Source organism: Coregonus clupeaformis, unplaced genomic scaffold (assembly GCF_020615455.1).
Source record: "Coregonus clupeaformis isolate EN_2021a unplaced genomic scaffold, ASM2061545v1 scaf0409, whole genome shotgun sequence".
Lineage (NCBI taxonomy): Eukaryota > Metazoa > Chordata > Actinopteri > Salmoniformes > Salmonidae > Coregonus > Coregonus clupeaformis.
In genome coordinates, this window is record NW_025533864.1 from 187501 (window position 1) to 199625 (window position 12125).

General features: G+C 44.1%; 1 protein-coding gene across 1 annotated transcript in view; it reads left to right on the forward strand.

Moving 5' to 3' along the window:
* Positions 1 to 12125, forward strand: part of LOC121580530 (collagen alpha-1(VI) chain) — a 63213-nt gene that overhangs the window by 18537 nt on the left and 32551 nt on the right. The window contains exons 13-22 of the mRNA XM_041895454.2: positions 189 to 251; positions 356 to 418; positions 706 to 759; positions 853 to 888; positions 1177 to 1239; positions 1612 to 1674; positions 10871 to 10933; positions 11240 to 11302; positions 11396 to 11446; positions 11544 to 11579. Of these exons, the coding sequence (XP_041751388.1) occupies positions 189 to 251; positions 356 to 418; positions 706 to 759; positions 853 to 888; positions 1177 to 1239; positions 1612 to 1674; positions 10871 to 10933; positions 11240 to 11302; positions 11396 to 11446; positions 11544 to 11579 (555 nt within the window). The remainder of the gene's footprint in view (positions 1 to 188; positions 252 to 355; positions 419 to 705; positions 760 to 852; positions 889 to 1176; positions 1240 to 1611; positions 1675 to 10870; positions 10934 to 11239; positions 11303 to 11395; positions 11447 to 11543; positions 11580 to 12125) is intronic.

Genomic DNA, 12125 nt, shown 5'->3' on the forward strand with positions numbered 1-12125 from the left:
GTGGTCTGCTGGATAATAACAAGTAGAACTCTGTGATGTGGTGAAGCTCTGCTGCTTTTAATCAGGAAACCTCAGGGGCTCTAGAACACTTTGATGTTTGGGTTCTATTGTTCTAATTCTGAGTCCTATGTTCTATTGTTCTGTGTTCCATTGTTCCGTGTTTAAAGTAGTGTGTGTTCTGGTTGTAGGGCTCGCAGGGAGACGGAGGTCCCAAGGGAGATCCTGGTCCATACGGAACCAAAGGAACTAAGGTATAGTAAGATGACTTCCTGTTGTACTGTTGTTACCATGGTGACGTGAGCTGGGTGACATAGTTGTTACCATGGTGATGTTGACAGTGTATTTTCTGTTTCAGGGGAATCGGGGGAAAGACGGAGAACCAGGAAGACCCGGCAACTACGGACCGTCCGGAATCAAGGTGCAGCTCTTAGTTTCAACCAGGAAAATAATCCTGCTGTAAATTATTATATGGATTATAATTCATGGACATTTTTGTAGGGGTTGATACATTTTTCATTAGGGCAAATCAAGTCTGAAATTTCAAAGTGGAAATTACAAACTTTTGAAGCCTTTTTAAACCTTGAATAATGTATGTGTGTGTGTACATGAGTTGAAGTGTGTGTGTGTGTGCATGAGTTGAAGTGTGTGTGTGAGGACTACTGTGTATCAAGTCATATGTGATGTTATCATGCTGTCTTCTGAAAGGGTACACTGGGCCCAAAAGGAGCCAATGGGGACAAAGGACAAAGGGGTGATGATGTAAGTGAGTTCTAACACCTGAGATTTATGTGAAGATTCTGTTTACATTGAGGTGTTGATGACATCATGTTACATCAATGTTGTGCATTTCAGGGCGCACCTGGACCTGACGGCCTCCGGGGGGACAAAGTATTTAGGCTTTACTACTACTAGACTGGGTGTGGGTGTCTGTGTGTGTGGGGGTGTCTGTGTGTGTGTGTGTGTCTGTGTCTGGTCTGTGTGTGTGTGTGTGTGTGGGGGGGTGTCTTGTGTGTGTGTGTGTGTGTGTGTGTCTGTGTCTGTGTCTGGTCTGTGTGTGTGTGTGTGTGGGGGGGTCTGTGTGTGTGTGTGTGTGTGTGTGTGTGTCTGTGTGTATGTGTGTGTGTGTATGTGTGTATGTGTGTGTGTGTCTGTGTAACTTCTGTCCATTGTCCTCAGGGCTCCCCAGGAGAGAAAGGAGAACAGGGAAGCCGTGGAACCAGAGGACCAAGAGGAGATCTGGTGAGTGATGATGATGGTAGTGATGATGGTAGTGATGATGATGGTAGTGATGATGGTAGTGATGATGATGGTAGTGATGATGGTAGTGATGATGGTAGTGATGATGATGGTAGTGATGATGGTGGTGATGATGGTAGTGATGATGGTGGTGATGATGGTAGTGATGATGATGGTAGTGATGATGGTAGTGATGATGGTAGTGATGATGGTAGTGATGATGGTGATGTTGATGGTGATGGTGTTGATGGTGAGGATGATGATGGTGATGGTGTTGATGATGATGGTGTTAGTGATGGTGATGTTGATGGTGATGATGATGATGATGATGAAGGTGTGTGTGTGTGTGTTGACTGATGTCTTCTGTCCCTTCAGGGTGACCCAGGACCTCGTGGAGATCAGGGCAGAGAGGGTTCATCTGGAGCCAACGGAGACCCTGTATGTACCATAGTTCTGGACCTCTGAAATTACACAACGTTTAAAACCCTTCATACCAATATTCAATAATCAATACTATGTAGTATTTCATATTTTAATAAGATCCCTATTAGCTAATGCAGCAGCTAATAATAATCACCATTAGATAAAGCAGCATTACTAATTACATCCCCATTAGATAAAGCAGCTACTAATTAGATCCCCATTAGATAAAGCAGCTACTAATTAGATCCCCATTAGATAAAGCAGCAGCTACTTATTAGATCCCATTAGATAAAGCAGCAGCTACTAATTAGATCCCCAGTAGATAAAGCAGCTACTAATTAGATCCCCATTAGCTAAAGCAGCAGCCACTCTTCCTGGGATCCCCATTAGCTAAAGCAGCAGCCACTCTTCCTGGGATCCCCACTATAGTAGCTAACTAGGCTAACTCTTAGGCCGCACGGTCAGGCAGAGCTGCATGAAAACATGTGAAGTCGGATACGCATTCATTGTTGTCCGTTTCTGTCAGTCACAAATGTAATTTGAATTCACTGCTCGATTTAGGGACCTTACAGGTCATTGTATGTGTGGGGTACAGAGATGAGGTAGTCATTCAAAAATCATGTTAAACACTATTATTGCACACAGGGGTGAGTACATGCAACTTATGTGACTTGTTAAGCACATTTTTACTCCTGAACTTATTTGTGCTTGCCATAACAAAGTGGTTGAATACTTATTGACTCAAGACATTTCACCTTTAAATGTTTATTAATTTATTAAAATGTCAAAAAACATAATTCCACTTTGACATTATGGGGTGTTGTGTGGAGGCCAGTGACACAACAATCTAAATTGTATCAATTTTAACTTCAGGCTGTAGCCACAACAAAATGTGAAAAAGGTCCAGGGGTGTGAATAATTTGTGAAGGGCCTCAAGCTGCATCCTTTTTTCACCCCCCGGCCCTGAGGAAAGACATCTGGGTGTTTATTTGCAGACTTGTTGTTTCCATCAATTTATACAGCAGACCCTCGTGCTAAATTGAGTGAAAAGCTTTTGTTAAATCAACAAAACATGAGAAGACTTTGCTTTTGTTTTGTTTGTTTGTCAATAAGGGTGTTCAGGGTGCATACGTGGTCTGTCGTACGGTATTTTGGTAAGAAGCCAATTTGACATTTGTTAAGGACATTGTTTTCACTGACGGAAAGTTGGAGATACTGCAGAGGATCTTTCCAAGGTTGCTGTTGACACAGATTCTCAAGTAATTATTGTGGTCAAATTTAACTCCACTTTGTGGATTGGGGTGGTCAGACCTTGGTTCCAAATATTGGGGAAGATGCCAGAGCTGAGGATAATGTTGAAGAGTTTAAGAATAGCCAATTTGAATTTGTGGTCTGTATATTTTATCATTTAGTTTAGAATACCATCGACACCACAGGCCTTTTGGGGTCGGAGGGTTTGTACACTACATGACCATAAGTATGTGGACACCTGCTCGTCCAACATCTCATCCCAAATCCTGGGCATTAATGTGGAGTTGGTCCCCCCTTTGCTTCTATAACAGCCTCCACTCTTCTGGGATGGATTTCCACTAGATGTTGGAACATTGCTGTGGGGACTTGCTTACATTCAGCCACAAGAGCATTAGTGAGGTCGGGCACTGATGTTGGACGATTAGGCCTGGCTCGGAGTCGGCGTTCCAATGCATCACAAAGGTGTTCGATGGGGTTGAGGTCAGGGCTCTGTGGAGGCCAGTCAAGTTCTTCCACACCGATCTCGACAAACCATTTCTGTATGGACCTCGCTTTGTGCACGGGGACATTGTCATGCTGAAACAGGAAAGGGCCTTCCCCAAACTGTTGCCAAGTTGGAAGCACAGAATCATCTAGAATGTAATTGAATGCTGTAGTTAAGATTTCCCTTCCCTGGAACTAAGGGTCCTATCCCGAACCATGAAAAAGAGCCCCAGACCATTAGTCCTCCTCCACCAAACTTTACAGTTGGCACTATGCATTGGGGCAGGTAGCGGTCTCCTGGCATCTACCAAACACAGATTCGTCCGTCGGACTGCCAGACGGTGAAGCGTGATTCATCACTCCAGAGAACGCGTTTCCACTGCTCCAGAGTCCAATGGTGGCGACCTTCATTCCAGCCGACGCTTGGCATTGCACATGGTGATCTTAGGCTTGTGTGTGGCTGCTCGGCCATGGAAACCCATTTCATGAAGCTCCCGACGAACAGTTCTTGTGCTGAAGTTGCTTCCAGAGGCAGTTTGGAACTCGGTAGTGAGTGTTGCAACCGAGGACAGACAAGTTTTACACGTTACATGCTTCAGCACTCGGCTGTCCCGTTCGGTGAGCTTGTGTGGCCTACCACTTCGTGGCTGAGCCGTTGTTGCTCCTGGACGTTTGCGCTTCACAATAACAGCACTTACAGTTGACCGGGGCAGCTCTAGCAGGGCAGAAATGTGACGAACTGACTTGTTAGAAAGTTGGCATCCTATGACGGTGCCACGTTGAAAGTCACTGATCTCTTCTGTAAGGCTATTCTACTGCCAATGTTGGGCTATCGAGATTGCATGGCTGTGAGCTCGATTTTATACACCTGTCAGCAACGGGTGTGGCTGAAATAGCCGAATCCACTAATTTGAAGTTGTGTCCACATACTTTTGTATATATAGTGTATCTCTTCATGTTGTTGTTTGTTTAGTGTGTTCCAATTTTCCCAGAAGTGATTTGATTCTATGGATTCTTCAATTACATTGAGCGGATTTCTGACGTGCTGTTCCTTCTTTTTTCTTAGTGTATTTCTGTATTGTTTTAGTGATTCACCATGGTGAAAGCGTATACTCAGGTTTTCTGGGTCTCTGTGTTTTTGGTTGGATAGGTTTCTCAATTTCTTTCTTGGGTTTATGCTTTCTTCATCAAACCATTTGAAATTGTTGTTCGTTTTCTTATGTTTCCTTCTTGAATTTTAAATTTGATATGTTAGCTGATAGGTCAAATATATTGTTCAGGCATCCTACTGCTGAGTTTACACCTTCACTATTGGAGGAAAACATGTTGTCCAGGAAGTTGTCCAGGAGGGATTGGATTTGTTTTTGGCCAATACAAAAAAAAGAGGTTACTACACTTTTTTCCTTCCATCTATAGCATTTTTTAACCCTTTACACTGGTGGGAATTGGCCTATATGAATAGGGCTACAATGAAATGTTTCTTACAGAAGAAATAGGAAATGCATAACCATGGTAGCAATTGAACGTTTCCAGATTATGGGAAAAGTATTAAACCGAAAGTGAGGACACAACAGTTCACCTGACACAAGACTGAATCCAAACATTACACTGTGGATTTTATGTAAATTTTACATTTACTGTACATTTCGACACATTTGTTGATAACGAAATCTGAAAATACTTTGGATACATTCAGTAACATGATAAGAATATTCCTGGAAAATGTGGGGTAACATAAGACAAATAAATGACTACAAGGGTTTGAGTGAGAGGACTAACTGATGTTTCCAAGAGGCCACACCTCTCCAAACTGTGGGTTTGAGTGAGAGGACTAACTGATGTTTCCAAGTGGCCACACCTCTCCAAACTGTGGGTTTGAGTGAGAGGACTAACTGATGTTTCCAAGTGGCCACACCTCTCCAAACTGTGGGTTTGAGTGAGAGGACTAACTGATGTTTCCAAGAGGCCTCACCTCTCCAAACTGTGGGTTTGAGTGAGAGGACTAACTGATGTTTCCAAGTGGCCACACCTCTCCAAACTGTGGGTTTGAGTGAGAGGTCTAACTGATGTTTCCAAGTGGCCACACCTCTCCAAACTGTGGGTTATCGCCATAGTCAATAACCAGAGATGAATGTTGACTGAATTATTTGTTTTCTACTATTTAATTAAAGACACGGCCTGTTCCTATAGAAGAAACCGAATGTAATTCTTAATTTCTTAACTCATCAACATGCTTTTTGAAAGATAGCTTTTCGTCAATCCAGATGCCCAGATATTTATAGGCAGGGACATGATCAATGAGGGCACCATCCAATGCATTCGGAAAGTATTCAGACCCCATGACTTTTCCACAGTTTGTTACGTTACAGCCTTATTCTAAAATTGATTAAATAAATAAAGATCCTCATCAATCTACACATAATGACAAAGTGAAAACAGGTTTTTAGAAATGTTTGCAAATTTATTTAAAAAAACAGAAATTCCTTATTTACATACGTTTTCAGATCCTTTGCTATGAGACTCGAAATTGAGCTCAGGTGCATCCTGTTTCCATTGATCATCCTTGAGATGTTTCTACAACTTGATTGGAGTCCACTTGTTTTAAATTCAATTGATAGGACATGATTTGGACTGTCTATATAAGGTCCCACAGTTGACAGTGCATGTCAGAGCAAAAACCAAGCCATGACGTCGAAGGAATTGTCCGTAGAGCTCCGAGACAGGATTGTGTCGAGGCACAGATCTGGGGAAGTGTACCAAAACATTTCTGCAGCATTGAAGGTCCCCAAGAACACAGTGGCCTCCATCATTCTTAAATGCAAGGTGTTTGGAACCACCCAGACTCTTCCTAGAGCTGGCCGCCCGGCCAAACTGAGCAATCGGGGGAGAAGGGCCTTGGTCAGGGAGGTGACCGAGAACCCGATGGTCACTCTGGCAGAGCTCCAGAGTTCCTCTATGGAGATGGGAGAAACTTCCAGAAGGACAACCATCTCTGCAGCACTCCACCAATCAGGCCTTTATGGTAGAGTGGCCAGACGGAAGCCACTTCTCAGTAAAAGGCACATGACAGCCTGCTTGGAGTTTGCCAAAAGGCACCTAAAGACTCTCAGACCATGAGAAACAAGATTCTCTGGTCTGATGAAACTAAGATTAAACTCTTTGGCCTGAATGCCAAGCGTCATGTCTGGAGGAAACCTGGCGCCATCCCTACGGTGAAGCATGGTGGTGGCAGCATCATGCTGTGGGGATGTTTTTCAGCGGCAGGGACTGGGAGACTAGTCAAGATTGAGCCAAAGATGAACGGAGCAAAGTACAGATGAAATCCTTGTTGAAAACCTGCTCCAGAGTGCTCAGGACCTCAGACTGGGGTGAAGGTTTACCTTCCAACAGGACAACAACCCTAAGCACACAGCCAAGACAACGCACAAGTGGCTTCGGGACAAGTCTCTGAATAAGCAATGAGTGATCCACAGTGTTGAAGGCTTTAGACAGGTCAATAAAAAGGTCCGCACAGTGTTTGTTTTTATTCAAACAATTAAGAGCATAATTTAAAACCAAAGAAGTAGCAGAGATGGTGCTGTGACCTGGTCTGGACCCTGACTGATTTCCTAGTTTAAAATGATCTAAGTTGAGTATTTACTAAGGATTCTAGAATTCTTGCTAGGCAAGAGAGTTTGGAAATGGGACGATAATTATTTAGGTCACACAGTTCACCATGTTTGTGTAGGGGGAGTATATGGGCCTCCTTCCAGACCCTGGGGAAGGTACCAGGGGGAGTATATGGGCCTCCTTCCAGACCCTGGGGAAGGTACCAGAAATAATTGTAAGGTAAAACAAAATGTGTGTATAAAATGGGGGTTGAATACTTATTGACTCAAAAAACATAATTCCACTTTAACATTATGGGGTATTGTGGGGCCAGTGAAATGGTAATCAATTTTAAATTCAGGCTGTAACACAACAACATGTGGAATAAATCAAGGGGTCTGAATACTTTCCGAAGGCACTGTATGCATTAGACACGGTATGCATTACTCTGCCTTCCCCTCTATCAGCTGCATGCCTGACCCTGGATTATCTCTATCAGCTGCATGCCTGACCCTGGATTATCTCTATCAGCTGCATGCCTGACCCTGGATTATCTCTATCAGCTGCATGCCTGACCCTGGATTATCTCTATCAGCTGCATGCCTGACCCTGGATTATCTCTATCAGCTGCATGCCTGACCCTGGATTATCTCTATCAGCTGCATGCCTGACCCTGGATTAGCTCTATCAGCTGCATGCCTCACCCTGGATTATCTCTATCAGGTGCATGCCTGACCCTGGATTATCTCTATCAGGTGCATGCCTGACCCTGGATTATCTCTATCAGCCGCATGCCTGACCCTGGATTATCTCTATCAGCCGCATGCCTGACCCTGGATTATCTCTATCAGGTGCATGCCTGACCCTGGATTATCTCTATCAGCCGCATGCCTGACCCTGGATTATCTCTATCAGCCGCATGCCTGACCCTGGATTATCTCTATCAGCTGCATGCCTGACCCTGGATTATCTCTATCAGCCGCATGCCTGACCCTGGATTATCTCTATCAGCTGCATGCCTGACCCTGGATTATCTCTATCAGCCGCATGCCTGACCCTGGATTATCTCTATCAGCTGCATGCCTGACCCTGGATTAGCTCTCTGGCAGACAAACACGTACCCTTTAAACCCCTTACAGTAAAAAATAGAACAAATATTTAGTTTTCAACAGAACTTTCAGATCTTGTTATGATGAGAATTCAGGCCTGGGCCAAGGATAGAAAAACGGACTCTGTAGCTGATTGGCAGCTTTTCAGGCAATTGAGAAATAGATGTACTTCCTCATTCATGAAAGCTAAATCTAGCTACTTTCTACGTTCTATCTCAGACTCTGGGGGTGATCCGTCAACATTTTGGAAAACAGTTAATGCACTGAGGCATGGAATTTCCTCTCCTTCCCTGGCATCATTACTGAGCAAAATGAGAGAAGTGATGCTTTAATCAGCATTTAGCTTTTTATTCTAAATAAATGGTGGTTTAACCAACCCTGGTCAGCCAGTCAACTGCCTGCCCTTCTCTCTTACCTCTAGTTGGAATGATGTAAGTTCTATCAACTTCTAGTGAATCTTTGTTTTCATTTCAACAACTTTCTACTTGTGATGTGTTAGACGCCAAATTGATGTAAAAAAAAATGCACTTGGGTTGATTTGCTTGATTCTTTCTTGCTGCATATCCACTGTATACGTGAATTGCAGCAAAGTTGGTTCCTGTTTCAGTCACGTTTTTGGTAATGTTCGCATACAGTGGGGAAAAAAAGTATTTAGTCAGCCACCAATTGTGCAAGTTCTCCCACTTAAAAAGATGAGAGATGCCTGTAATTTTCATCAAAGGTACACGTCAACTATGACAGACAAATTGAGGAAAAAAATCCAGAAAATCACATCGTAGGATTTTTAATGAATTTATTTGCAAATTATGGTGGAAAATAAGTATTTGGTCACCTACAAACAAGCAAGATTTCTGGCTCTCACAGACCTGTAACTTCTTCTTTAAGAGGCTCCTCTGTCCTCCACTCGTTACCTGTATTAATGGCACCTGTTTGAACTTGTTATCAGTATAAAATACACCTGTCCACAACCTCAAACAGTCACACTCCAAACTCCACTATGGCCAAGACCAAAGAGCTGTCAAAGGACACCAGAAACAAAATTGTAGACCTGCACCAGGCTGGGAAGACTGAATCTGCAATAGGTAAGCAGCTTGGTTTGAAGAAATCAACTGTGGGAGCAATTATTAGGAAATGGAAGACATACAAGACCACTGATAATCTCCCTCGATCTGGGGCTCCACGCAAGATCTCACCCCGTGGGGTCAAAATGATCACAAGAACGGTGAGCAAAAATCCCAGAACCACACGGGGGGACCTAGTGAATGACCTGCAGAGAGCTGGGACCAAAGTAACAAAGCCTACCATCAGTAACACACTACGCCGCCAGGGACTCAAATCCTGCAGTGCAAGACGTGTCCCCCTGCTTAAGCCAGTACATGTCCAGGCCCGTCTGAAGTGCATTTGGATGATCCAGAAGAGGATTGGGAGAATGTCATATGGTCAGATGAAACCAAAATATAACTTTTTGGTAAAAACTCAACTCGTCATGTTTGGAGGACAAAGAATGCTGAGTTGCATCCAAAGAACACCATACCTACTGTGAAGCATGGGGGGTGGAAACATCATGCTTTGGGGCTGTTTTTCTGCAAAGGGACCAGGGACGACTGATCCGTGTAAAGGAAAGAATGAATGGGGCCATGTATCGTGAGATTTTGAGTGAAAACCTCCTTCCATCAGCAAGGGCATTGAAGATGAAACGTGGCTGAGTCTTTCAGCATGACAATGATCCCATACACACCGCCCGGGCAACGAAGGAGTGGCTTCGTAAGAAGCATTTCAAGGTCCTGGAGTGGCCTAGCCAGTCTCCAGATCTCAACCCCATAGAAAATCTTTGGAGGGAGTTGAAAGTCCGTGTTGCCCAGCGACAGCCTCAAAACATCACTGCTCTAGAGGAGATCTGCATGGAGGAATGGGCCAAAATACCAGAAACAGTGTGTGAAAACCTTGTGAAGACTTACAGAAAACGTTTGACCTGTGTCATTGCCAACAAAGGGTATATAACAAAGTATTGAGAAACTTTTGTTATTGACCAAATACTTATTTTCCACCATCATTTGCTAATAAATTCATTAAAAATCCTACAATGTGATTTTCTGGATTATTTTTCTCATTTTGTCTGTCATAGTTGACGTGTACCTATGATGAAAATTACAGGCCTCTCTCATCTTTTTAAGTGGGAGAACTTGCACAATTGGTGGCTGACTAAATACTTTTTTTCCCCACTGTAGGTCAAACAAAAACACCCAAATGATTGGTTGACAATAGAGCCTCCCACAATGCAGCTGATGGCTGCAGGAAGAACAACTGCAGAAACTTGTAGTCGTCTGCAGTCAAAACTTAATTACCTTTGATCACATGATTTTTGTAGTTCATGCAGTCGACATGTAAGCGCAAGTCGGACAATTTTTATCCCCATAATGCAACACTTTGAAAGGCTGTGACCAACGATGGTGAACGACTTGACAAAAGTGATCCGCTTGAACGCGCCCACTGTCTACACTGTTTCTGCTTCCTAATTCCTGCCCACACTGTTTCTGCTTCCTACTTCCTGTCCACACTGTTTCTGCTTCCTACTTCCTGCCCACACTGTTTCTCCTTCATACTTCCTGTCCACACTGTTTCTGCTTCCTACTTCCTGTCTACACTGTTTCTGCTTCCTACTTCCTGTATACACTGTTACATCATTAAATTGTGTTATAATTATAAACTTTTACGACAGCGTGTCTTAGGGCGAGGCGTGTGTGTGTAGTAAGTCTAACGGTTTGTTGTGTGTGTTTCAGGGCGACATCGGCAGGTCGGGGTCTCCAGGATACAGAGGAGATGAGGGTGCCCCCGGACCAGAGGTGGGGGAACTAGTTCATCAATTTGTTTATCCATTCCGTCATCTAGTTAATACATTTATTTATCTCACACACATGCATCAATCTTTCAGGTTTTGTCAAATCGTATTTTCCGACCAGTGTGCCGTGCACCAGGTCGATATTTTTGATATTGATCAAAGTTTCTGGCTAAACTATGTCAAAGATCAGGTGGTCTGGGAAGTCTTCCTCCATTAACATCTGAACTACATTTCTCATGTTCCCACTCTGATTTCCTATCTCTCTAAACTACATTTCCCATCTCTCTCTTATCTGAACTACATTTCCCAGGGCCCCAAAGGACCAAGAGGAATCAAAGGAGCTCCTGGAGACAGAGGGCAGATCGGAAACAGGGTGAGGGGGAGAGAGAGAGAACATTTGGGGGAGGGGAAAATAAAGAACAAAAGAATGAGGGATGGCTGAAGGGTTCTGTCTTTTCTGTTTCAGGGAGAAGATGGGGCACCAGGAAATGGAACTGAAGGTTGCCATGGTTTCCAGGTACAGTTGTATTACATGAGATGTATTGTTGTTTGGGTTTATGGTAGTGTGTGTGTGCGTTGTCTGCCGTCTCTCACACATCCCTCCCCTCACTCAGGGTTACCCCGGCCCACGAGGGGACAATGGAGAGCCGGTGAGTTTACCTTTCACCTATAACCTCTCACCTCAGAATCAGCCCCAAGGCATCCTCTCACACTATATCACACTATCATAGTACTGTAGCGAGTTAGGACGGTAGCCTAACCGGAACTCAAACCTGGGTCTCTCTGGTTCAGAGGCAAGCACTCTATCCACAGTCCCAAGAGACTGAACTTTGGAAGCAGCATACCACCCTGCATCCCACTGCTGGCTTGCCTCTGAAGCTAAGCAGGGTCGGTCCTGGTCGGCCCCTGGATGGGAGACCAGATGCTGCTGGAAGTGGTGTTGGAGGGCCAGTAGGTTTAAAAAAAAATCCCAGGGCAGTGATTGGGGACATTGCCCTGTGTGGGTGGCGTCTTTCGGATGGGATGTTAAACGGGTGTCCTGACTCTCTGTGGTCACTAAAGATCCCATGGCACTTATGGTAAGAGTAGGGGTGTTAACCCCCGGTGTCCTGGATAAATTCCCAATCTGGCCCTCATACCATAATGGCCACCTAATCATCCCCCCTCCTCTCCCCTTTAACTACTCCCCAGGTTGT